General features: G+C 50.5%; 1 protein-coding gene across 8 annotated transcripts in view; it reads left to right on the top strand.

Annotated features, from left to right (window-relative positions):
- TIAM2 (TIAM Rac1 associated GEF 2) overlaps positions 1-27299 on the top strand; it is a 228988-nt gene that overhangs the window by 182301 nt on the left and 19388 nt on the right. For 6 of the 8 annotated variants that reach the window (XM_036112076.2, XM_078054538.1, XM_078054539.1 and 3 more), the window contains one exon: positions 4623-4726. In XM_036112076.2, coding sequence (XP_035967969.1) covers positions 4623-4726 — 104 coding nt within the window. Of the gene's footprint in view, positions 1-4622; positions 4727-11218; positions 11375-17899; positions 18262-27299 lie in introns of those variants that run through there. The other 2 variants (XM_036112081.2, XM_036112082.2) reach the window with 2 other exon arrangements.

The following is a 27299-nucleotide window of genomic DNA, read 5'->3' as shown; positions in this document are numbered from 1 at the left end:
GCCACCCGTTTCTGGAGAATTCCCCCTCCACGGGCGTATCCACGTTAGCACCCGCACAGCCTGGCGCTTCTTACGGCATGGGGGAAATAAATGGCAGAGCCCGAACGCCTGCATATTAGCTGTGCTAAATTGGATTTGGAAGTACTGTAAACGTAAACTTGGAATTCACACTCCCAGCTGCGTGGGCGAGGCAACCTGAACACGAGCGTGTCCTGGTGTTTGTGTTTTTAAGTTGATCCCCGGGATGTGACTTGAACACAGGTCACATCGCAAGGGATTTGGGATTGCTGGCTGCTTGGCTTACAGTGGCACCAGCCGGCTGTGTCCTGACGCCCGGGGCGGGAAGACACCGAGTTGAGAGGCATCTCCTCCCTGGAGCCTCCTATGTCCCTGGTCGTCTGCGGGGGACCTGCAGGGCTGCAGGAGGGCGGGGACAGTCACCTTCCAGGAGCGCCTGCCTCGTGTGCCGGCGTTCTTGTTTGTTTTTGAAGGAGAGAGATGGCTGAGCCTGGTCTCGGGCGCAGCACCTGCCCTGGTACCTGGTACCCAGTGGGTGTGCCGAGCTCGGCAGCCGTCTGACGAGGGGACGCATAAACGGAGTGAGCAGGGCCTCGTGTAGGAGCCGAGGCTGTGGCTCCGCACATCGCAGTCTGTTAGGCCAGCTACCGACTAGAGGCTCTTCCTGGCCATGTGACGTGTCTCACGGGGCCAGACCTCACCCCAGCTTGTTAATTTCCACCGTGAGGGAGAAGAGAAAGACACGGGGGTGTATTTGCCAGAGATAAAATCGATACCTTGACCTGAACTTATAATTTTGCTATTTTTCATCATTTACAATCGTATTGGCCTAAGACTTCCGGAGCGCGTCGGAACTTCTGTGCCCGAGCGCAGTGTGCACAGGCTGGGCGGGAAGCACAAGCTCACTGCCCTCCGAGTCGGAAAAGGTGCCCTACCTCGTGTCCTACTGGACACGACCGCACCGAGAGGCTCTCCCAAGGTGAGACGCCAGCTTTTTGGTTGGCAGCGGAGGGACAGATTGACTCACGTCAGCAGCTGGTGCTCAGGACGTGGCCGAGTGTAAGCGGGGCTAGACGTAGGCATTCGGCGCCTAGGAGAGGATGTCAGCGCAGCGCCTATTTAAAACCGCTGTGTAAGTCAGCATTCGAATCTCGCTGGCCTACACTTTTTTTCTTTTTCTTTTTTTTGAAGAGCCAATCTGCTCTTCTCTCCCAGGGCCTACTTTGTTCTCATTTCTCCTCTAGAATACTAAGGGCACACTCCTTTTTATGGGGCTACAGGTCCTGGTGAAATTTGAGGCTCCCGGAGCTGGGGTCGGAAGCTGGGGCCCCTCAAGCTTGGCTTCCCCTGCACTTTGTCGCGTCTAGGATAGCGTTCGCGTGTTGCTAATGGGTTGGAAAAGGAGTCAGTCACTGAGGAGACTCTGTCTGTACCCAGATACTATTCCGCCTCTGTGAAATTTGGGTGGTGGAACAGCTCTGAGATTTCCTATCTTGGCAGAACTCAGGAACCATCCAGAACCACTTCCGCCTCTCAGATCCCTGGGGCGAACCTCAGTGGGAGCTGGTTCCGAGATCCATTCTGTTTAAGCTCGTGCCTCCGGGAGGATCTAAGCTGCACCCAAAGGCTCTCTAAAGTTCAAGGGGTAGCAAAGGTGATGGGGGAGCCTCACCGATGCATAGCAAAGCCTTGTGATCCAGAAAGGGTATCCAGAGTTCTGTTACAACGTAAACATTCTGCCTTTGTAAGAGGTAAAAAGTTTGGGGAGTTTTCAGTGTTTTGGTTCTCAAGTTTTGTGAATATATTGAATAGATGACTCAGAATCCACTTGGCACCCGCTTTTGACATCAGCCGTGTTATTTTCACCACCATCCATCTGGCTCCTCCCGGCTCCAGAGCTCCTCATGCCCATGTGTCATCTCTGAGGTCTTCAGGGGACTTCAGGTCTCCGTCGTCTTTGTATCCCCAGGACTCAGGGCGTATCTGATTGTGCAGCAGGTGCTGTAGAAATCCTCATCATGAATGGACGCACTGGTTGTGTCTCAATTCCTGTACTCAGTGCAGCTCTTTGGGAATACGGACGCTCTTTATTGAGAGGGTAACGGCAGCCGTAATGCAAACCTGATTCCGTGACCTGGGTGAGGGACTGCTGCACTCGCTGTAGGGCTTCCATGCTTTGCCCCCGCTCCTCTGGCGTTACTGAGTGAAGACAGGTGTGTCCTCTGAGGACCTCTCTTCCCCCGCACACTGTCGTTGGTGTTTCCAGGGTTCTCTCCTTGGTCTCACTCCGCGCGTCCTTCCTGGGGCTGCTTCCCTGCCAGGTACAGTCGGATGACTCCAGATCCACATCCCCCGTAGACTTTCCTGGATGGCCTGACTCCGGAGCGTCTCCCATCGGATGGCGCATGTGCGTCTCGGGCTTGGAACCGCCAAAGCTAAGCTCATGAGTTCCACTCCAGCCCTTCCTGTTCCCCGTCTGCCCCGTCACCGGGGCGTAAAACCAGGTGCTTTGCCTTGACGCCTCCTTTCCATATCATCAGCTATGAAACAGGCGGCAAAGAGGAGACCCGGAGGGTCTGCCTGCTCAGATTTCTGTGTTCACTTAGTTTCTTTGCTCTTACTCTATTCTGAGCTCATCCGGGTCTCTCCACCTCATGCCTGCAGTGTTGTGGTGACTTTCTGACCTGTTTTTCTCCCAAGGTCTTGCCCTTTATCGATTCCTCTGACGTAGGGCACCTTCCCTCCCTTCTCCATTGCAACCACGCTCAACACGTTTCCCGAAGGTGCTGCGCTCTTCCTGTGATTTGCCTTCACTCAGCTGCCTTCCTCCTGCTTCTGGAATTTTCTCTCCCCACTGGTCATTGTTAGCTTTAAAGACAAATAGATACCCCCAAGATTTAAAGTCTTTGCTCAAGTGTTTCCTTTGCTATTGAGTCTTTTAGGGTCCTTTGCAGAAGTAACTTCCTTCCTGACTGTCCCTACTGCGTGGACTTTTCTCACACCATCTGTGACACTTCACCTCCTCCAAGGCTAGAAGCTCACTTTGAGGGTAATAACTGCATCTCATTCATCTTTGTGTCCCTAGCACCGTGCCTAGAAAACAGCCGGTGCTCAAAAAGTGAATGTTGAATGGACGAAAAGGTGTGTCTGTGCTGAATACAGTAGGAACAAGGTCTGTTTTCTTTTGTGGATCTTGTAGGCTGGTCTCCCTTAAACACAGGTGCACCCAGCAGCCCAAGGAGGTGATCGGTGGTGGAGGAACAATGGTGGATTGCTTTTGGCTCAGGGACTCATCTTGCTTCCCATGCGGTCAGCCTGCTGGTGACCGGACTGCCTTTGTGATGTGGTGTTCGGGGCCTGGGAGAGGCGAACCCAAGTATTCCCACCTGTCACTGCTATCTGAAATTTTCCCAGGGATGTCTCATGCATCTGTCATCAGCACTGCCTTATCCAAGCTAACTTATGCCAATAAGAAGTGTGACTTGGACTCTCTGGTCCTTTTCTGGGTAGGGTGAGGGTTTTGGAAGAGGTAAAAGGAAGAAGAAATTAGAGCTCCAGAATTCTGTAGATCATTCAGGTATTTTCTTTAGGTCTCCTCTTGTCTTAGAATCAAGTATCTGTGTAGTGGTTGGTTATATCAGCATGGATCATGGACCAGCATTCCTATCCATGGGTTTCACCAACTTTCCAGGGCTTCCATAGCTTCTAAAGGTCTCCTAGAGACCAGTTTCCTGGCCCCCATCATGCCTGATTAACATCTATCTATGCTGGGTCAGCCTAGATCAACTTGGACAGGTTCAAGATCAGCGACTTCTTGTAGCTACAGGGATTAGAAACCATCTGATTTCACCTGATTGAGGGGACAAGCTACCAAATACAAGAGTTAGAATGAAAATCTGCGTTATATTATGATACAGGCTAGTCTTTCCATCTTTCTTGAATTTGTTAATTTGAGAGCCACTGAAAAGAATTGGGCTTGGCAGGTGTGTATGGTTGTAGGCTGGGCGGGGGTGGGGGGTGGGGGTGGGGGTGGGGGGTGGGAAAAAGCAGAAGCTCTACTTACCTTTGATCTTACTTCCTAACCCTTACTCTGGAAGTTAACAAAGGTTTGCTGTTCCTCATGGGACTTTCAGTTTAGGATAAAATTGTGGTCGATGTCAGAAAATGGAAAGTTAAGCTATCAAATGAGCAAGTTGTGGGTTGTAATAAGGGTCCATGGTGTTGCATCCCTGGTTGTCTAAGATTTCCCTGGTGATTTTCCCAAAATAGGGAAGTACCCACGATGGTCACTGCCATTTGATTCTTTGTCTAAATAAATTCTTTAAGATCAGAGGTTAGTGAAGTATAGTTTGCCCAGCAACAGGCACTGAAGTCACTGTCTTGATTGGTCACTGGTCGCCTTTGACTGAGAACGGCAGGAGATGTGGCTTCTTCGTTAGCGGGAGCCGGGGTCTGTTGCAGGAGACCCTTCGGTGGTGGTGAGGTGCCGTTCAGTGCTCTGGCTTTTCCTCCCTCTCTTTGTCTGAACCCTTAAACCAGTCACCATGATTCTCTGCAAAGGGCCAAACTCACTTTTATGTGTGTTTTTGTCACTTTTTATGCAGATTTCAGCAACGTCCCTGACGTCACCACTGGCCTGAAAAGGAGTCAGACCGATGGCGCGCTGGCCCAGGTCCCCCACGGGGAGAGAACAGGGCAGACGTTCGGGGTAAGATGCTATCCCAAATCCCAAAGAAGAACCTGGCTGACAAGCATGAATCCCCCCTTTCACCCGAAGTGGGGAAAGGAGATGGGGTTATCCCGTCCCTCAGTCCACCCGCTGAAACCTATTTTTTTCCCTTAATGGAAATAGTTTCCTTATTTATTCCAAGCGAAGTATGTTAGGACAGTTTGACAAGGACAGTCTATGCTCAGGTGTTCTAAAAGTTATGTTTAATGACTCTATTGCTTTCCTCCTTTTTTTTCTTTTTTTTTTTTGCCCACAGATAAATTATTTTGGGAATGTTGTCACTTTGTTGTGGTCTAAAACATGAGATTTGGTATTTTCACCCTTTTTCAGTGCACACTGCAGAGGTGTTAAGTGCATTCACAGTGTCGTGCAACCACCACCACTACCCATGTCAGAACTTTGTCATCATGCCAAGCGAAACGCTGTACCCATGAGACTGTAACTCCCCATTCACAACTCCCCCACCCACCGCGACCCCGGCTCGCCTCTCTTTTACTTCCTGCGCCCTTTGCCTGTTCGAGGTCCCTCATGTGTGAGCGTACCAGTATTTGTCCTTTTGTTTCTGGCTCATTTCACATGGCGTCATGTTTTCAGAGCTCCTCCCGTCGAGGCGTGTGTCAGAGCTCCCCTTCTTTTGGGGGCTACAGAGCTCCTCCTGTCGAGGCGTGTGTCCGAGCTCCCCTTCTTTTGGGGGCTACAGAGCTCCTCCTGTCGAGGCGTGTGTCAGAGCTCCCTTCTTTTGGGGGCTACAGAGCTCCTCCTGTCGAGGCGTGTGTCCGAGCTCCCCTTCTTTTGGGGGCTACAGAGCTCCTCCTGTCGAGGCGTGTGTCAGAGCTCCCTTCTTTTGGGGGCTACAGAGCTCCTCCTGTCGAGGCGTGTGTCAGAGCTCCCTTCTTTTGGGGGCTACAGAGCTCCTCCTGTCGAGGCGTGTGTCAGAGCTCCCCTTCTTTTGGGGGCTACAGAGCTCCTCCTGTCGAGGCGTGTGTCAGAGCTCCCTTCTTTTGGGGGCTACAGAGCTCCTCCTGTCGAGGCGTGTGTCAGAGCTCCCCTTCTTTTGGGGGCTACAGAGCTCCTCCTGTCGAGGCGTGTGTCAGAGCTCCCTTCTTTTGGGGGCTACAGAGCTCCTCCTGTCGAGGCGTGTGTCAGAGCTCCCCTTCTTTTGGGGGCTACAGAGCTCCTCCTGTCGAGGCGTGTGTCAGAGCTCCCCTTCTTTTGGGGGCTACAGAGCTCCTCCCGTCGAGGCGTGTGTCCGAGCTCCCCTTCTTTTGGGGGCTACAGAGCTCCTCCCGTCGAGGCGTGTGTCCGAGCTCCCCTTCTTTTGGGGGCTACAGAGCTCCTCCCGTCGAGGCGTGTGTCCGAGCTCCCCTTCTTTTGGGGGCTACAGAGCTCCTCCCGTCGAGGCGTGTGTCAGAGCCCCCTTCTTTTGGGGGCTACAGAGCTCCTCCCGTCGAGGCGTGTGTCCGAGCTCCCCTTCTTTTGGGGGCTACAGAGCTCCTCCCGTCGAGGCGTGTGTCCGAGCTCCCCTTCTTTTGGGGGCTACAGAGCTCCTCCCGTCGAGGCGTGTGTCAGAGCCCCCTTCTTTTGGGGGCTACAGAGCTCCTCCCGTCGAGGCGTGTGTCCGAGCTCCCCTTCTTTTGGGGGCTACAGAGCTCCTCCCGTCGAGGCGTGTGTCAGAGCCCCCTTCTTTTGGGGGCTACAGAGCTCCTCCCGTCGAGGCGTGTGTCAGAGCCCCCTTCTTTTGGGGGCTACAGAGCTCCTCCTGTCGAGGCGTGTGTCAGAGCCCCCTTCTTTTGGGGGCTACAGAGCTCCTCCCGTCGAGGCGTGTGTCCGAGCTCCCCTTCTTTTGGGGGCTACAGAGCTCCTCCCGTCGAGGCGTGTGTCCGAGCTCCCCTTCTTTTGGGGGCTACAGAGCTCCTCCCGTCGAGGCGTGCGTCCGAGCTCCCCTTCTTTTGGGGGCTACAGAGCTCCTCCCGTCGAGGCGTGTGTCCGAGCTCCCCTTCTTTTGGGGGCTACAGAGCTCCTCCCGTCGAGGCGTGTGTCAGAGCCCCCTTCTTTTGGGGGCTACAGAGCTCCTCCCGTCGAGGCGTGTGTCCGAGCTCCCCTTCTTTTGGGGGCTACAGAGCTCCTCCCGTCGAGGCGTGTGTCCGAGCTCCCCTTCTTTTGGGGGCTACAGAGCTCCTCCCGTCGAGGCGTGTGTCAGAGCCCCCTTCTTTTGGGGGCTACAGAGCTCCTCCCGTCGAGGCGTGTGTCCGAGCTCCCCTTCTTTTGGGGGCTACAGAGCTCCTCCCGTCGAGGCGTGTGTCAGAGCCCCCTTCTTTTGGGGGCTACAGAGCTCCTCCCGTCGAGGCGTGTGTCAGAGCCCCCTTCTTTTGGGGGCTACAGAGCTCCTCCTGTCGAGGCGTGTGTCAGAGCCCCCTTCTTTTGGGGGCTACAGAGCTCCTCCCGTCGAGGCGTGTGTCCGAGCTCCCCTTCTTTTGGGGGCTACAGAGCTCCTCCCGTCGAGGCGTGTGTCCGAGCTCCCCTTCTTTTGGGGGCTACAGAGCTCCTCCCGTCGAGGCGTGCGTCCGAGCTCCCCTTCTTTTGGGGGCTACAGAGCTCCTCCCGTCGAGGCGTGTGTCCGAGCTCCCCTTCTTTTGGGGGCTACAGAGCTCCTCCCGTCGAGGCGTGTGTCAGAGCCCCCTTCTTTTGGGGGCTACAGAGCTCCTCCCGTCGAGGCGTGTGTCCGAGCTCCCCTTCTTTTGGGGGCTACAGAGCTCCTCCCGTCGAGGCGTGTGTCCGAGCTCCCCTTCTTTTGGGGGCTACAGAGCTCCTCCCGTCGAGGCGTGTGTCAGAGCCCCCTTCTTTTGGGGGCTACAGAGCTCCTCCCGTCGAGGCGTGTGTCCGAGCTCCCCTTCTTTTGGGGGCTACAGAGCTCCTCCCGTCGAGGCGTGTGTCAGAGCCCCCTTCTTTTGGGGGCTACAGAGCTCCTCCCGTCGAGGCGTGTGTCAGAGCCCCCTTCTTTTGGGGGCTACAGAGCTCCTCCCGTCGAGGCGTGCGTCCGAGCTCCCCTTCTTTTGGGGGCTACAGAGCTCCTCCTGTCGAGGCGTGTGTCAGAGCCCCCTTCTTTTGGGGGCTACAGAGCTCCTCCCGTCGAGGCGTGTGTCCGAGCTCCCCTTCTTTTGGGGGCTACAGAGCTCCTCCCGTCGAGGCGTGTGTCCGAGCTCCCCTTCTTTTGGGGGCTACAGAGCTCCTCCCGTCGAGGCGTGTGTCCGAGCTCCCCTTCTTTTGGGGGCTACAGAGCTCCTCCCGTCGAGGCGTGCGTCCGAGCTCCCCTTCTTTTGGGGGCTACAGAGCTCCTCCTGTCGAGGCGTGCGTCCGAGCTCCCCTTCTTTTGGGGGCTACAGATACTATTCCGTTGTGCGTGCTGCGTTTTGTTTACCCGTTCATCTGTTGACGGGCGTTTGGCTTGTTTCCACCGTTCGCCTGTTGTGAGTAATGCTGCAGGGGAGATTGGCATACAAATATCTGTTTGCATCCTTGTTTTCAGTTCTCTTGGAGTGGAACTGCTAGGTCACGTGGCCCCTCTATGTGGAGCTTTTCCCGTGTGTCCCACAGGGCCGTGCCACCCATCCGTGGTGGCTGAGGGTTCTGATTTTTCCGTGTCCTCGCCAACACTTGTGATAGTCCATGCCTTCCCTGCATTTTTAATTGTTCGTCGAACATCCTTTCAGAAATGGTCTGATCCACCTGATCTGTTTTAACACACAGTCCAGTTTTAGTTGATTTTGACATTATAATTCTGTTTTCAATTCCTTGCTTTTATCTTAAATATAAGAATGGAGATATATAAGCTCTGACAAGTATTTAAGGACAACTTAATGGGAGCGCCTGGGTGGCTCAGTTGGCTGAGCATCTGCCTTCAGCTCGGGTCATGATCTCAGAGTCCTGGGATCGAGCCCCTCGTGGGGCTCCCTCTCAGTGGGGAGCCTGCTTTTTCCTCTCCCTCTGCAGCTCCCCCTGCTTGTGCTCTCTCTGCCAAATACAGTACAGTCTGCTGGGTTAGACTGATACCACCAGGGGCTGGTCCCTTTGGGGGGCAGCCATGTGGCACACCCGGGGCTGATGGTCGCTATGAGAAGGGGCTTAGGTTGGAGCCTGCCCACTGCGGAGTGGGTTCTGGTGGCCCCGACCTCCCTCCTCCTCCTCTCCCTGCATTGCTCCCCTATTCCTGATCCACCTCCTCCAAAATCTCTCTTCTCTTCTTTCCAATTCCTCAGACGAAACACTCGGTCTGGCTGTGCCCCCAGGACGCAGTATCTTTTAATAAACTGAAATTGTCCACATTTTTAGTCTGATGCCTGTGTTCGATCTCTGTTGGATTAGTTACTTTTGGGAACCTGACATCATAGTTAATAGTGATTATTATATTTTTAAGAAATGCATCCTAGAGCATCAGCTGGATGTGTCTTGATTGCTTTGTCTTAAAGTTTTGTAAAAAAGTAAATATTTCTGACACACTTTAGAAGCTCAGCTGTCTATTTAAGGTAAGCATGCCTGAGGAGCACTGGCCCAGTGTGGCAGCCTAATGCCGCTAAGGATGATGATGTCTGTTGTAATCTGTTTGAGTTCCACATTAAAGTTCTTAAGAAGGAAAGGAAGTTCTTTTTTCCAGATTTTATTTTAACATTTGGTAAAATAAATAGGCAAGAAGTTACTGTGTTAAGGCTATCCCCAACTCTGTCATTTAACAATGCCTGTCATAACGAAATAAAGCATTTACCAGATGAACATTGGACAGCACTTAGAAATTGAGGAAAGGAGGAAAAGCTGCAGTTGAGCTTGAAATTGGAGCTGATTGAACTTAGTTTTCATTGCTAAAATGGTTAGAGGAGAAAGCAAATAAATACCAAAGGGGGGCTCTTGGGTGGTGCAGTCAGTTAAGTGTCCGACTCTTGATTTTGGCTCAGGCCATGGTCTCAGGGTGGTGAGAGTGAGCCCTGCATCGGGCTCTGTGCTGGATGTGGAGTCTGCTTGAGATTCTCTCTCTCCCTCTCCCTGCTTGTGTGCACTTGCTCTCTCTCAAATAAATAAATCTTTAAAAAAAGATAAATACTGAAGAACGCAGAAGACAAAAATATTGAAAGAGAATATCATCGTGGTGAGCATTGCTGTCAATCCCTCTCAAGTCAGAGTCGTCATCATCAGACCTTTTTCAAACCTGAAGATCATCTGTCCATAATAACGGACTTCAGGGCATTTCTCAACAATCCTAGTGTAATGCCTGGCAGTTACGTTAGTTCACACGTTCTTTGTTCCCTGGGAAAGAAGAATCGGTGACCATGAGAAGTAATAATTGGGATGTATGTTAGTGAAAAAGTTTTGAATTTAAGAATTAAAAGACAGGGGTGCCTGTCCATCAGTTAAGCATCCACCTCTTGATTTCGGCTCAGGTCGTGATCTCAGGGTTGTGTGATCGAGCCCCACATTGGACTCTGCACTGGGCGTGGAGCCTGCTTGAGATTCTCTCTCTCTCTCTCTCCTCCCCTCTATCCCTCCCCCCCACTCATGCTTGCTCACTCTTTCGCTCTAAAAAAAAAAAAAAAAAGACATTTTGTTCTGTATTATTATTTTCAGCCCCCTGGAAACATCAGGTTATAACTAAAAGGAGTCTTTTTCTGTTTTCCAGGGGTGGTTTGGGAATTGGATGATGTGTGTCCACGTGCTGGGCATGGATCTTTTGGACTTGCCCTGGCGCTGCCCCACAGTGCCCATGGGAGGTGGTCACTGCTCCGGAGAGAAGGCTGGCCTCTCTTTCCCGGGCTTCCCACTCTGGCCCCTCTCGCCTTCTTAGGGGTCATTAACTTCTTTTCAGATTAGACCCTGGTTGAACCTGAGTTGTTTGGGATATTTTACTAATAATATTCTAGACTTTGAAATAAGGAATAATTTCCCTTGAAAATCAAATGCAGCCTGGCTTGATGAAGCACAGCTGTAAGTGGGGCTTTTGAGAGCCCCGCAATTTCTGCAAATGGCTCATAATTGATTGCCTTCTTGCTCTTCAAGGGTGCCTATTACTGTCACAGCTCTTTGTATGCCCCTGTCAACCTCTCCTGTGTGCGGGCTCTTTTTTCCCCCAGTATTGTTAGCAATTAGCTGGCACTATTGTAACAGTTTGGATTTGGAAAGGAATAAACAGTTTCTTTTTGGGTGAGGGGGTTGAAAGACTTTCTTTCTGGGTTGTTCTGGGAACTTGAGGTGGGCTAAGCAAGCTCTGCAGAAATACGGTTTACATTCCACTTTCCAGTCTCTGAGCTGCCTCTGAAGATGTGGCACTTTGTGGCTCTGTCGTCCCCCAGTGTGCCCTGACCTGGTGTCTCCCCAGAGCCGGCAGGCTCGGCATGGGGTGGAAATTCAGAGGAAGGGGGTGTGCTTCCCCAACCAGCGGCGCTGCCTTGGAGGAAGAGCTTGGTGGCGCTAGGACGTCCTTGCGAATGTGACTTGGAACAACAGTTTGGGATTTTTTCATTGCCTGGGGATGAGAGTGAGAGAACGTGCATCTTACTCATTTCCCAACAGCCGACCGTAGATGTAATCCTTTCTCCCAGAGGGAGCAGGTTCCTTTGAACTTTTCCTTTCTATGTACAGCATGTAAGTAAGCGAGGGCTTTGATCTCAGGGGTGTGGATTCTGATCCAAATGTAGGCATGCTTGCATGGTTTCCTTTTTCTCTGTCTGGAAAGTTGATTTTACTCTGAAATGTCTATAGATTGTTATGCAGACGGGAAGAGTTGCCTTTCTTTCCAGAAGGGAATCCTGACTGTAATCTTTAAACACTCTTTGCAGCTAAGGATGCGAGCATTTCTTTTGGATTCTAGTTTCTCGGTGGCACTGTCGACTTTTCCTTTCTCCTTCCTACCTTGCAAGGGTCTTTCAGTGGATCTCTGAAATAGTTTTGTCCTTTTGAAATATGTCAGAAAGCCCAGAAATTTCAAATTTTTTACTCTGTAAAATCCGCTTGAAAAGAGGAGTCATTTGAAGACAATACATAATTTGCTGCTTTGTGAAATTTCCCGGGAGCATAGCCCATGCTAGTCATTGGGCTTCATGCTGTAAAAGAAAATCCACAAAAGTGAAACCGTTTTCTACGAGGTAAGCAGAGTTTTTACCTTAGTTATTCCTGATTAAATGGTTTTTTCCCCCCAGCTTTTTTAGAAGAAATTTTATGTAATCACCTAGTGTAGCTTCGGCAGTGATTATTTTTACAGTTTGTAGGCGTTGTGTTGCTAGAACAGAGAGCATTGGGAATCTGGAGATACACAGCATGACGACTGTGTGTTGTGCTCTTTGCAATTTAATAATGCTTAAGATCTGTTTTGTCCTTTCATTTGTGCAAGGTGGAAAAAAGAGACATGCACTAATGGTTAGGTGTTAGAACACAGCATGAACATAACTTGCATTTAATATTTAATGCCTGCTCACGCACTTCTCTTAACCTTCTGAGTTTTTTTACATGAATTCCTTTTAAGAGTTTGCATTATCTAAGAAGCGAAAAGAAAAGATTATTGGACATATGGTTTGTTTTCCAGCAGGCTCACGTTGTACATCTTTCTACTTTGAGTCTCCTGCATTATTTCAAGATCTGTTTGGTCGTAAGATGTTTTGGCTAAAAAGTGAAATTAAAATACAGTTTCTTTATGAATTGTGGTCTTTCTACATGGCTGCTATTCAGTAGATTAATAGGATCATGATCTCTTTTAAAGAGCTAAATATACCTATTTCTAAATGCATGTCCTCCAACAGAATCCCTGACATACGAATGAACAGAGAGATAGCATCCTCTAAGCAGACCCCATTGTCCCTGGAAATGACTTGGCGTCCTCTTTTGCAGTGAATAAATCCAGGTAGGCAGTGATATAATGGAAAGAAGTCTCAACCTGACGGTTGGAAACCTGGCCCACCAGACTTTACCACTGCATGACCTGGGGCAGGGCACCCAACCGGTGTAAGCTTACTCTGTCCTCACTTGTGAGTGACAGTAACAGTGCCACCAGCCCTGTGTTGTTGAGAGGATTGTGCACAGTTACACACACGCCCTTGAGAGATTGTTAGGCTGAGAGGTCCTCCTTCCTGATGTGTCTCAGGCACATACAGAGCTCCGGATGCTTTCTCATCCTGCGCCCCTAACACATGGCTTACCCGCCTTCGCTGCCTTCCCAGTCTTCTTGAAGGGAGTATCAGGTGGTCAGATCCTGTTGAGCTGTCCCAGGACACAAAAAAGAATTGGAAACGAAGGCCCTGGCAGTTAGGTCCTCTTAGCTGTTTGTCACCTGCACGAAGACCAAACCCACCCGCCTCGGAGCTGGTTTTTCTTACGCAGAGTGCCGTGGATGGACACCCTTTTTTAAAGGGCTGCTTCAAAAGATTAACAAAATCGTATCTGTCAGGTCTGCCCTTCTCTTTAGCAGGAGGGGGCTGTGAATAGTGAGAAGCTTAGTGAAGCCTGAGACATAGCCTGTCAGGATGTCTTACAGACTTGTGCCTTTTGGAAGAGCAGCATCTCTTCAGGGCCTAGAGAGGCGCCGTGGGTACAGGCTGAAACGGATCCAGTTGAGCTGAGTTCTCTGCCCGGCTCTCAAATGCACTGTTCCGCGTTTCTAACACCGTAGTACATCCCTGTGGCAGGGACTTGGCGGCAAGTTTGTGGATTTGTTGGAAGCAACTGTGCTTAGTTTGCATGGGAGTCTAAAAGTCCATTTGATCTCTTTGGAGCTGATTGGAATTTTTTCTTTTTTTAATTACTATTTTCCTAGCTCCAGGGTTAGTGCCCGGCTCCTGGTCTGCCCTGATCTTTAGGGCTGATGTGTCCGGAAGATGCCAACTCTTTGCTGGGTGTGGCAGGAGGGGACATCGCTGAGCCATGAAGCACACACGAGCCCTGTGTCCTCTTTGTTGCCAAGGATCGCTTATCTACTCTATTCAGCAGGGTTCAAGATGTTACCCCCAGTGTCAGATGAGAGAGAGAGAGAGGAAGGAAGGCAGGAAGGCAGGAAGGAAGGAAGAGGAGGAAAACCAGATCTCTGTGCAGGGTGTGGGCAGGGCCAGCAGTGAGCTGGAAGGAGGTTGGCATTGAGAACCAGAGGTGAACCCTCTGAGCCAGTAGCTACGTGGCAAGCAGTTTGGGCAGGGAGAGCTTGTCCAAGGGAAGGGGGACAAGCAGTGGAGTTGACAAGAAGGCAATGGGAAGAAATGTTGATGGTGTTGACTTCTCTGCACTTTCTCTCCCAGCTGCTACCCTCCCAACATGGCCGTGGGCTGGGTCCTAAAGGGGCTTGTGCGCGGCGGGTGTGTCCCCGGCCCAAGCAAACCGGAAGATGGGAAGGGGCCTGCTGCTGCCATGGGCAGAGCTGTGGGCTCACCGGAGCCCAGAGACACAGCAATTGCCAACGACATGGTGGTGCCCGATGAGCACTCAGCCGTCTGTGCCTTTGCCAGAGAGGCTCTGGAAGCTCAGAGGCTGGGGCTGCTTGTCGAGTGAGACTTGGCTGGGGTGTAGGGCCTCAGGGAGCCGTGCTCGCCTGCCCTGCGCGGGTAGAGAGTATGTTTGTTCAGGCAGTCCAGTGAGACTGGTCTGGAAGCCGGGCTGTAGGCTGTGAGCTCCCGGGGGTTGGCCTGGGGCCGGCCATGCCCCTCTTGCTCTGGGCACAACAGCACCGACTCAGGGAGGCTGGAAGCCTTCAGGAGGCCGCTCGGTGCCCAGCTTCCCCTTCCCTTCTTGTTAATGTGGCCGGTTTCCCTTCCAGCCTCTTCCTTCCTCCTCCTGTTGGGCCTCCTCCCCAGCCCCAACCGGCCCTTTCCTTCCTGCCTCCCTCTGGCTCCTGCTTCCTCATTCTCCTCCAGACTTCCGCCTTCACCCTGGTTTTCTGGGAGCAAGAACGAGTTGTCACGGGAGTCATCCTGGGAGACCCCAGGGAGGGAGCAAGAAGCAGGAAGGCGTCAGGAGGCCATGGCGCACCAAGGCGTGAATCAGCGAGAGGGCGGGTGGGCTTGTTGCTCGACGCAGCTCTAGAGCTCACTGGCAGTGCTGAAGGGATAATTACACCCCCTCCTCACACTGTCGGACCGTGACTCACAGGAAAGTGCCTGAGCCTCCCTGGAGCCGGGCCACATGAAGGCTTTACCTCTCTGGGCGTGAAGACTAGCTTGCCACATTGATTTCCCCGGGTGGCCCTCTCCCTACTCATCCTCTCCTTCGAAACCGCGGGGGCCATGATTTTGCTTCCAGCCCCTCCCGAGACGAGACTGGAAGAGGGTGGGTTTGTCCTTTCCGAGGCCAAGCAAAGGCCCACGTTCGAAGAGCAGCCAGCCAGCCACCTGCATCTTGGGTGGGGGGTGGCAGAGAGGGACCCCAGCTGCGCTCCTTGGGACCTCCCCTGTTGCCTCCCGCCGGGGCAAGTCTCAGTGGGGTGGTGGCAAGTCGCCCGTGGTCTGTGTTGGTTACAGAGCGGGCCATATGCTTTTGGAAGTGGTCGTGGAGGCGAGGCCGCCCCCTTCCTTTGCCTTCATCCTCCTCCTCCATGGTGTCCCGCCCTCTGTGTCTCCATGTTTCTTTTCTTTCTAGGCTTCCTGGATTGGAGACAGAATAATTTCAGAATCATCTCCCTTTTTGGAGGAGAAGAAAGCAGGGAGTCTGAGCGGGGAGTCTTGGACCAGACCCCACCGTCAGTAAACCCCGTTTGCAGGCTCATGCAGGTTCTCGGGCGGAAGCCTGCTGGACGTGGGTGGTCGTGGGGGAAGAACACGTGGGGTTGGGCCCCAAGTCTTACACCGAAATCCTGTGTCCTTGGAGGAGTCCTCAGACTTCTGCATTTGCGCACCGAGGGGCGGGTCTGCCGGTCGTGGAGGCCCGTGCTGGTTCTGTTCGTGGTGCTCTGACGCCCGCCGGCCTCTCTCGCTGCCCCGACGCCTGATCTGAAGCCGGCGTTTGCCTGACGTGTGGCCTTTTCTCCTCTTGAATACAGAGAGCTGCTTAAAAGAAAATTAATTCTAGAAGAAACCAATTAGAATTAGCACTGATTATTTATTGTCCTTCACACAGTTATTGAAGTAAAAACCTGTAAGACTTACGGGGGTTGAAGGTCATGGCAAGTGAAGGTGAGGGTGGTTAGGTGCTCTATTCCCGTATCAGCTCCTATCTTTTACTCTCTTACCTGGTTGAGGAAAATAACTTAGAGCAGACCATTGAGCATCTGATGAAAGTGATGGGCCCTCAGGAAATTGCTCCTGTATGTGACAAGTCACTGTAATTCTAGGGAGCTCGCTCTGCTTGGGACGTTTACCCACAGATTTTCTCCTTAGGAATCAGTGAGCTCTATGTTCATAATTCCGACGTTGAGTAAACACCTGAGTAATCTAGCTGCTGTCTTGACTTAATATTATTAATATTACAGACATAGTTACCAGGTACTTACAGAATGAAAAGCACTGTGTTTCTTTTCTTTTCCTTTATTTTTTTTTTGACCCTGAGATCAAGACCTGGAGTCAGATGCTTAACCACCTGAGCCACCCAGGTGCCCCTGGCCCTGTGTTTCTTTAGCCAAGTGACATTTTGAACTTTGTCTTTATCTTCAGGTGTGATTGGTGTGGTGGGCTTGGCAATAGTAAGGCCTTATTTTAATGTGCTAAGAGACATTGAGATACTATTATTACATAAGAACCCTGCCCCAGATGGCATAAACCGTTAGGTTGAGACCAAGGAGAATATTGCTGGTGGTGGTTAGACATTCCTACATTGTTGAACACCAGTTACAGCATTATGCACTGATGTTCTAGCATTTTCAGAGTTTCATTTTCTGTAATTAGTGAAAAAACATGATTTTTGGGGAGGCGGGGCAAAAATCTAGATCTTGACCCCAAGCCAACATTTTGTAGAACTCCCTTCAGTAAAATCAACAGCTGTCTGTGGGACCAGAGGGGTGGTTGGATGCCCAGTTCAGGGGATAAGAAGGAAGCAGACGATGCCACGGTTTCCCTGGGGCTGAGGGGACTTTACCCCGGACCCGTCACGTCAGCAAGCCAGCAAAGGCTCTGGTGCTCTCTCCTTTCTTTGTCTTTTGAAGGAATAACAGCCACAGTTAGGATCTAATTTTGGCTGGCCACTCTTTGGGTGCCATGAATCCTATCTGTCTTACCTTCAGTATTTACCAAGAATGGGGGTTGGTGCAGTGTCAGCTCTGTTCCTTCATTCACTGGGACCTCCCCCACGAAGGCATTCCCAGATGTTAGCCGTTGGTAGGAGGCCTGAGACAGTCGTGTTGATGCCTCCGTTAAAGATCTGTGTGTCGGGGTGCCTGGGTGGCTCAGTCGTTAAGCGTCTGCCTTTGGCTCAGGTCCTGATCCCAGTCTTGGGATCGAGCCCCGCATCGGGCTCCCTGCTTGGTGGGAAGCCTGCTTCTCCCCCTCCCACTCCCCCTGCTTGTGTTCCCTCTCTCGCTATGTCCTGTCTGTCAAATAAATAAATAAAATCTTAAAAAAAAAAAAAATCCGTGTGTCAGAGATTGTAGTCCAGCGAAGACTTCGCTTGTCCTGCATGAGCGCAGATGTATCTGAGCCTCAGTGCGTTCTCTTCACGCCTTTCATTACAGCAGATTCTCACCTTTTAATAATGTCCCAGCCCCACATGGTAGCTGCTTTCACTTGTTGAAAAAGTTCTGAGAAGTTGTTGTGAGTCATTTTGCAATTTCCTCTGTAGTGTCCACTCGGAGCGGACTTTGTGTCACTGCGGCGGGGGCCAGGCGCTGAGGGAGCGGGGGTCTGGGGACCCCGCTGGGAACACTTCACCCCCTCCAGTACTGGCCTCTCACTCTCCGGGGGAAAGGTTGGATTATTAGTTTCATAAATCAGTCTCCTGCTGTTCTTGATAATAGCACGAAGGACCAGGCAACACAAAATAAGATTTGTCACTAATATGGGAGACAGGAGAAAACTGAAAGCATGGTTTTTGACGCCCCCAGTTCTGTCTTTTCTCCTTTCCATTCTTGTTTGTTGTCACGCCTCCCTATCCCTTCTTTTGTTTGTTCAGCCTCCAAGCATCCCTCCTCCTCTGTGACTCACCTTCCTTCACACTCTCTGATTCTTTGCTGCCACCTAAGTTCTCTTGTGTTTTCAGAAAACAGATGTCAGATGAGGAAGCTCTTAGATGTGCAATTGCTTAGAAGGTTCTGGCTTGGCATTGCACAGGCTGGGGGTTTCCACAAGTGTTGTGTCACTCGGGGAGTCCTGCCAAGGGGCTTTGAGTTGGCGTTGGAGCTGGCTTTGAAATGTTCTAGAATCCAGTACCTTCATGGTTCATCCAGCCACGACAGAAAGGATGATCAGATGAGAAGACTGGCCTGGGCAGCATCAGCCTGCTGTTCCAGGCACCAGGATGGGGCAGGACATCTGCACTCTCCACTCAGTTGCCTAGTGAGGTCTTAAACACCGGGGTTTTATAGATGAGTTTCCACGATGGAGAGAGGATTATCAAACCAGTAATCTCAGGTGAGATTTAAAATTAGTTTTCTGTGTCTGAGGCTTTCAAAAAAAAAGTTTTAAATTGACAGTCGGTTGCGGTCACGTTGTCTCTGACGTCTTTTGGTTTTGCTTGTGCTCCTGCCTGTCCGTGTATGATTTTACAGCCATCCGCCGTGCTCCGCGCTCCTGGGGAAACATGGCTTTGGTTCCTTGGATTTATTGACTTGCATTTTCTAGAAGGTTGATCAAATTGCCAAACGGTTTATTAAAATTGTCTTAGTTTAAATTTTATGACCTCATTTCTATTATTTAGTCAGTGTTAGATTTTTAGAGATTGGTGGTAAAGTCTCAGATAAATGTGTGTGAGGCAGACATTGTTCATGTGAGATGATTAATTTGAGACCCTGTCAATAAGATACAATCCAGAGTAATGGAACAAACTTGATTATAACACTGCTTAAATGGGGTGCCTGGGTGGCTCAGTCGGTTAAGCATCTGACTCTTGGTCTCAGCTCAGGTCATGATCTCAGGGTCATGAGATCGAGCCCTGTGTCAGGCTCTATGCTCTGAGTCTGCTTGGAATTCTCTCTCGCTCTGCCTCTCTCTCTCAAATAAATAAATCTTTAAAAAAAACCACTGCTTAAATCTAGCAAAAAAAAAAAAAATCTAACTACAACTAGGAGTAAAGGGACCTGCAGGTTATCTGTGCTCACTCAAATAGCACTTTATCCAAGCCTAAGAAAGGTGGTCAGGATATTAACAAGTAATTTACATTTCATATTTTTGTGATTTTTCTTCCCAAAGCTACAGTTTTTTAGATACCAGATTTCAGGTATTATTTTCAGCCAAATATTAGAACTGATAGTCCAGGCTTTTTTTTTTTTTTTAATTTTTTAAATTTTATTTTGTTATGTTATGTTAGTCACCATACATTATATCATTAGTTTTTGATGTAGTGTTCCATGATTCATTGTTTGCATATAACACCCTGTGCTCAATTCAATACGTGCCCTCCTTAATACCCATCACCAGGCTAACCCAACCCCCCACCCCCCTGCCCTCTAAAACCCTCAGTTTGTTTCTCAGAGTCCATAGTCTCTCATGGTTCGTCTCCCCCTTCGATTTCCCCCTGTTCATTTTTCCCTTCCTACTATCTTCTTTTTTTTTTTAACATATAATGTATTATTTGTTTCAGAAGTGCAGATCTGTGATTCATCAGTCTTACACAATTAACAGCGCTCACCATAGCACATACCCCCCCAATGTCTATCACCTAGCTACCACATCCCTCCCACCCCCCATCACTCCAGCAACCCTCAGTTTATTTCCTGAGATTAAGAATTCCTCATATCAGTGAGATCATATGATACTTGTCTTTCTCTGATTGACTTATTTTGCTCAGCATAATACCCTCCAGTTCCATCCACGTCGTCGCAAATGGCAAGATTTTTTTTTTGATGGCTGCATAATATTCCATTGTATATATATACCACATCATCTTTATGCATTCATCTGTTGATGGACATCTTGGCTCTTTCCATAGTTTGGCTATTGTAGTCCAGGCCTTTTTAAGCCCAAAGAGGATGTGGTAGGTTTCAGACAAGTAATAGGGCCTAGACCTTCTCTCCCTACCCCCATACCATTCTTCCTAAGTGACTGAGAGCCATCCTTGACCCATGCAACCTGCTGGAACAGCAGTCAGTAGAAGTCAGTGTAGTTATGGGTGCCTGGGTGGCTCAGTTGGTTAAGCGTCTGCCTTCGGCTCAGGTCCTGGGATCGAGCCCCCTGTCAGGCTCCCTGCTCAGGGAGGAGTCTGCTTCTGCTTCTCTCTCTCCCTCTACCTCTCTCCCTGCTTGTGCTCGCATGCTCTCTCTCTCTCCTCTCTCTCAAATAAATAAATAATATCTTAAAAAAAAAGTCAGTGTAGTTGTTAAAGGGTCACAAAGGTACGAGCCACTGGAGCGGGTGAGAAGAGCCGGCTTCCGTCCTCCTGCAGCTCCCGTGGGGTCATGCAGGGCTGTCAGCCCAGGCAGCCACCTTGCTTTGCTGTGCAGCAAGAGATCATAGATGAAGTTTAAATGCTCAGGAAAGTTTTTAAAGAATTCATAATTTGCAGAAATAGCCACCTTCATTCCCCAAGTCAGAGCAGATACTCTCATCTGCCTGTCCCAGAAAGAGACACCATGGCTGTTTCTTCTGGAGACTGTTAGGGGGCCGTTGCGAGCTTGCTGGGCGTTCTGTGCCTCCCTCACGGGTGGCCGTGTGTTGCTGTCACTTGGCCTTGACTCCGATTGTCCCCGTGGCCAAGGCTATCCCTAACAGCATATTTTCAGTTTATATTTGGAGAGTGGGGTATGGAAGAGATGAGAAGATTCACAAGAAGGATTTCATCCCTGGCTGTACTACGGGGGAAAAGCAAGTAGATGTTTGTCTCTTAATTTGCTGTTGCTGGGACAGGCAGGAAGTGGAAAGACAGCGGGACCCAAGTGCTGGAGCCTCTCACTGCCTGGTTGGCGGGCTTTCGGAAAGTCGCCTCATCCTCTGAATCCTCATAACCTTATTAAAAAGAATAGGACTGCATTTCCATGATAGTCTCGAGGAGGTGAAATCAAAGGAGAGCCATGTGTGAGAAATAGCTTTGTAAACTGCAGGGGGCGCTAAGCCAGGGTGGATGAGGGGGGCTGCTGCAGGTTCTATTAGTCCGTGTGGCTGTGAACACCCTTGTGGATAAGAGGACGCTGTGAGAGTAGGCAGACCCAAGGCTCCCGTTAGACCAAGATGGGAAGATAGACCAAGCCAACTAGGGGATGCAAGTCTAAGGCAGTCTGGAAGCTAAGATGCTCAGGGAGGACCATCAAGGAATGGGAATGGGTACAACTGACTACAGTTTTCTGAGCATCTTGGAGCTGCTCTCAGAGCTGAGTGCTTGGTCTGCAGCCAGGAACCGGGTGCTACCCTACTTCCTGTTTTTCTAGGTAAGGCAACCAGGAGCCCACGTAGTTGACAACTAGAAAGAAAATATGCTTCTTAGGGAACCGCAGGAAAGGGGAGAGGACTCAGCTGGGGGGCAGTCTGGGATTAGGGTGCTGGGCAGCACTGTCCCGGGCGAAGGTGGACACAGCTGGAACTGTTAAAGCCAAGTGTGTGGATTGCTTCCTTCCAGGATTCAGCTGTCTTGTCCTCATACAGACTTGCCCTGAAAATTGGTGGCTATCAGATTGATCAAAGCTCTCGCTGGTCAAGAATGTGATTGCAATTGGCGTTTATATGGATGCATTCTTTTCCTTCAAATACAGTGACAAAGATAGAAAAAAAGGCTCAGTAAATTCTCAGAATATGTAACACTTCAAGACCTTTCCTGCAAAAACTGCTTCAGTAATCTATTATCAGTTGCCAAGAATAAAGCCAGAGACCTAACTCTTGTTTGGGAAAACTGGCATTAAACACGGAAACTGACTAGAATGTTCAGTGAAGACATTAACCACTGAAGGAAGGGTTACGGTAAATACACAAGTTTAATTTATTTGATTGCCAGAATGAAAGTGGGCCATGAGAGAATACTGAAGGAAAAGAAGGGAAATGGACCTGAGCCCAGAAATCAGCACCTCTGGATGGAAAAGTGGCTGAGAGTAGTGTTGATAGAAAAGTCATAGTTAAGAATATGTTTTACAAAAAAAAAAAAAATTCAGTTGAAAGATACCGGCTTAGAGACGTCTTTAACCAGATAAACATATTTAGTATGAATGTTAAGTGGTATAAAGTAGTCATAGAAAGGATTTAAATTCAGGTCTAAATGCCCCGAATCACAGGACAAACAGAATTGTCTCAGCCATCAAAAAGGAACACAAAATAAAGCAAAACCCAGAGAATTTGAGTCATCTTTCGGAGCCCTGGATCTGAGCCAGTTGAGCACGCAGGTGTTTGGTTTGGTTTTGGACACAGTTGAAAGCATAGGACAAAAAAGGGTTTATACCTCATGTGAATTAAGATGCCATTTGTAGTCTCTAGAAAAATAACATAAAATCATCTTTTAAATTTCCCCTTTAACTCACTACAAATGTTCGGAATAAAGGTTTTTAGGTGATGTTGAGTTTTAATTAAGGCTAATTTCGAAAGAAGAATCTTTTTTGATTTGGGGTCATCTGTCTGTTATCAGGACTTGGCAGACTTTTCCTGTGAAGGGACAGTAAATGTTTTAGGCCCTGGCAAGCCTTCGGCTCTGCATTTCGGGGTGGAAGCAGCCAGAGACCCAGGGCAGGTGAATGAGCATGGCGGCCAAGTGCTAGTAAAACTTGATCTACAGCAGCAGATGGCGGGTTCCACTGGCCCAGAGGCCTTCGTTGGCTGACCCTTGCTCTGATGATCCACCCTGGCCTCTGCCTGTTGGTTTTCGGGGCGGGGAGGGGTCATTAAAATCTCTGTTAGACCGTGGGCCATGTATTTTTGCATGCAGAGGTCAAGGAGAAGCTCATGCATCTCTCTGGACGCGCAGGTTTAGCTGTACTTCCGGGGGAAGCCGTAGCTTACTTTCTGGGTGAAAAACGGGAAGGCAGGGACACGGCACTCGGCACGGGCTGTATTAGCTCGGATGAGCCGTTCTGCGTAAGCTACCTAAGAGCGACCTCGAGACACCCGGTCTTTTCTGTGAAGGAAGCGCCCCGTGGTGTAGAAATGCTGCCCTGGCCCTTGAGGGAGCCCCAGACTCCGCAGCGGGAGCTGGCCTGCCCTCGTGGGGGGGCCGCCGGTGCACACAGGTGCCACACGGACACGCTGTTGCCCTCCCTCCCTCGAGAGTTTGCACAAACTTGACTTCTCTTCCCACCGGCTGTGGAAGCTGCAGCCCCCAGGCCATGCCCTCCATGTGCCCCTCCCGGGTTGGTTCCCCCGGCACCCTTCCCCCTCTGAGATGCCCTGCGCCCCCCTTCCTCCTCGCGATCTCTCCCCTGCCCCTCCCCTCCCCCACACCCTCACAGGAGGGCGAGGTTTTCATCCTGGGGCTCAGTGCTCCATCCTCAGCACCCAGAGCAGAGCCCGGCGGAGAGGAGGGGCTCCATGAGAGAAGGCTGAAATCCTGAAGTGCGATTTTTCTGGCCCACCCTTTGGGGGATTCAGAGGACATTTCTTCTTCTGTACTTCGAAAAAATGGCAAAACCTGGCAAGTTAAACTCCCTGTACAAATGTTAACTTTTATCGATCCCTTGTACTGTGGTAAGTATTTTTATGTTTTATCTCATTGACTCGTTGCAAGGACCTTATAAAACACGATCCCTGCTTTCCAGGTGAGCACAAGGAGTCAAGGGTGGGGGGGATCAGTCATGGCCAGCCGGGTGGTACCTCCAGAGCCCATGTGTGTAAGCCTCTGGTCTTGGAAAAAGTAATCGTTTCAGAAATCTTGGTCCAGTGCGTGTTCGCAGGCCCTTGGCATGAGCTTTGCACGTACGCCGGGGTAAGGAAAAGGGGCTCGGGCGATGGGCTGCCCCACTTGGGGTGCACGCTCCCCCATCCTTCATGCCACCACGATGCTCACCTTGTCATCCTCTGTCAGGTGTGTACCTAACAGGTGGCAGGGATTGCCACCATGCCATGTCAGGATCGCCCAAGCCCGCCACCCACCCCTGCTCTCCCCTGAGGGCCCGGCCCCTGCCTCTGTCTCCCACCCGTCTCCCTGCTCTGCCTGACCCTCCGGCCACGGCTGCTCTGGCCCCCACGTCCTGGCGCACCCCGTGCTCCCTCCGGCCCCAGACTTGGCTTAGTGTAGAGAACTAATTTATCGTTGAGTGCATGGCGTCAGCGCTCGCAGCTCAGACCACAGGAGGTCTCGGGCCTGTGTCCACAGGACCCCGCACTTTGGGCGCTGATCATCTTGAATTACTTGCTCAGAGCTCATCTTCCCAGCCAAACTCGGGGCACCATGAGCGGAGGAACTGTGTCAGTCTGTTCATCACTGTGTCCATAGAAACAGAACACTTTGAGCCTTTTCAACCTCAAATCTTTTTTTTTTTTTTTAAGTGACAGGAAAGGAGTGCATTTATTAAAAATCTTAAAAATTAAACCACTGTAAAAGAGAAAATTCAAATGAACCCAAGGATAAAAATACCTTGGTTAACACTGCATACGTGATATATACCATTCCATTTTTAGAAAATCTGTGCGTGTATGTTCGTGTGTGGTAGAGATACACAGCGCACACATCTCCTTTCTGCCCTTCCTGGTGAGTCGTGGCCTTCTTGGGTCAGCGGCCATGCGTCTGTCCCGTCGCTGGTAACTGTCCTGTTACCTCGGTGCATTTCTGTGCCCCGATTTATTAGCTTCATCGTTATGCTTCAGTATAAAATAAAGGCTCTCCTGTGACATCAGCTCACATTTACTTTTATGGTGTCCGTTCCCCTTCTGCTTTTGGAAATAGAACCCTTTGGTCTAGAGAACAGAGTACGAGTGTTTCCTCATCCTTTTTGTATCATTTTGATAAATATAAAAACCTATTTCTCTAGACTTTTCCATCCAGGGATTGTTTCACTAAGACAAGTGGCCCCCCAGATGTGAATTTCATTGATCACCTTGAATGCTTTTTAACCCCCACCCCACCCTGCCAAGGTGCTGAGCACGGCCCCCTCCTCCTCTCCTGAGAACCCCCCGGGGGGCAGGCCTGCAGCCCCTGAGGTCTGACCTGGCCCCTGACTGGGCGCTGGGGGCTGCCCTTGCTCCCCGTGGGGTGAAGCCCATCTCTGCTCGCTAGCCTTCCTGGGAACTCATTTAGCCCTTTCCGCTCCTTCCGGATTCCCGCTGCCGGGGCCACTTGGGGATAATATTAGATCTTTCTGTAAGTTAGTCAGTGACTTTAATGTAGTGCAGAGTAAGTTGAAAAGTCCTTTGTACAATTTTTAGATATTCCTTTTTTTAAACTGAGAGGAGCTTTTCTTGACTGATTTGCTAGGATGTGACAGCTGACAGCATCGTTGCACTCAGATTATTGAGTCCTGCAGGCTTCTCGTAGCTTCCAGGTGGTAAGTGTACCGCAGGAGAACACAGCGTGCAGACCGCACCTTCCCAGGGCTGGACTGTCCTTGAGGATAACTGGCCATTTACTCAGAGTCTAAAGCCTGTTTTTTTAAATTTTTTCTGACATTCTTTTTAGGGCTAATAGAAGTAGTAGAAACCTCTTCTGCTTCTTGTGCTGGTGTAATGAAACTCTGTGACCGTGATCCGGACAGGGACTCGGTCCCCAGCGATGGCTCAGTCTCAGCTGGTCTGCGTGGTGGAGGGAGCGGGGGATGCGGTGGCAGCTAGAGATCTGCCAAACGGACCCCATATGCTGTCGTAGGGCCAGTTACCCAAGCAGGACGAGGGTGTCTTTCCTGGGCGAGGTCTGCCTGTCAGCTAAGTCCATTAAGGATCTTCCCTCCAAGTTAATATCCGTTTCCTCTCAACCGGGGACTGCAAGGAGCGCACGCTGCGAATGCTGTCACTTACCTTTAAGTATTTCCCTGTGAGCTAGAACTATAGATGATGCAGCGCTTTTCAGCCCTTTTTCTTAGGCTGGAGGTATTTGGGGCTCAAGCAGTACAAACAGATGCCTCTGACAGAGGAGTCCACGGTGCCTGCCGTCCCTCCATGACCACTGGGCTGCAGACGGAGGCGGGAAAGCCCAGGCCACGCTTGGCCGCTGAGCCTCGGGGCTCCGGATGGCCCCGATATTCCGTGGAGTAGCTGCAGAATCTCAGACTAGTTCTGGACAATGTGGTGTACTTATCCCACTGTGATTTTTTCTTTTAAGATGCAAATCGTAGGACAAAATTGAAAAGCCTCAGGTAGCCATGTCTCCAAATAAGAGCAAAGTAAACGTTGAAGTTGTTATGCCCAGGGGATCAGGTTTTACTAATCTGAACCAAGAGGAAGGGGGTGCGACAGCTTTCTGTGAATGAGTGTTGCACTGAGTCCAAGGTCAGACGGGGCATCTCAGAACCGGTTTGAGAAAGAGGCTCTGCCCCTGCGTTCCTCCAGGGACACCCCGGGGCGAGGTGCTTGAGCATCCTTAGCTGTTTTGTTGCCGCTGTGGAAAGATGGGGCGCCTGGAGGAAAGACACATTTCAGCCCTAGTATAAGGAAGCAGAAGGTCTCCTTAGCCATACATTTAAAACAACAAAACCAAAAGGGACTTTCAGATACCTTTTCTCCTTCTAGCAAGGTATGGTTGACAAAACTGTATCTTTAAAGTGTACAACTTGATGACTTGCTGTACCTAGACATTTGGGAAATAATTATCACGGTCAAGTTAATGAACGTATCCATCAGCTCACATGCGTGTGTGTGTGTGTGTGTGTGTGTGTGTGTGTTGAGCACGCTGATGCACTTTAATGCCCAGGTCTTTAGTGAGATGTTCCTCATCTATAAATAAGATCAAATCATTTTCAAGCGGGGGTCAGCCTTAGTGTCAGCCTAAAAACCTGAAAAAATTTTGTCTCGGTCAGTATCACTGCTGTATCCTTACAGCGCAGTTTTTGGGAAAACTGTTTTCATTTAATTTTTAAAAGGAATTCATAAAGAAAATACTTGTTTTGCACTCACCTATAAAAAATGAAGCCCACAGTGAACCCACAATTCTTAGCACTGAGCCTACAGACTGGAAGGTCCTAATCCGAGGTGTGCACTGAGGTTGGGGTGTCTTTCTCCGCACAGGCACACGCTGCTGAGCTTCCGAATCTGCGCACGCCCCCACCCTGACTTGTAAATCTCTGTTGCTTTTAGAGCAGCATTCCCACGATGGGGCCGGAGGGGGGGCGGGGGGGCACGGGAGCAGCCTAGAAGATGTGGAGGTTGTCTGCGGATGTGTGGGGGCTGCAGGTGTTTCTCCAAGCGGAGGCGGCTGCGGGGGCCAGGAAGCCAAGACCACAGGGGCAGGGGCTGAGGAGCACATCTGCTCTGCCCCATACTCTGCCAGGTACCGGGAGGGGCGGGCACCCTGCAGAGAGCTAGCCAGGAGATGGTCCTGTGCCCTCACAGTCCCCGCTCCTCATCTGTGTCGTCTCAGTCCCAGTAAGGATTACGTGCTGGCAGATTGGGGAGGA

This window comes from Halichoerus grypus, chromosome 9, assembly GCF_964656455.1.
Source record: "Halichoerus grypus chromosome 9, mHalGry1.hap1.1, whole genome shotgun sequence".
In the NCBI taxonomy this organism is placed as follows: Eukaryota; Metazoa; Chordata; class Mammalia; order Carnivora; family Phocidae; genus Halichoerus; species Halichoerus grypus.
Note: the sequence above shows the minus strand (reverse complement) of the source record. Positions and strands in the feature narration are given on the sequence as shown.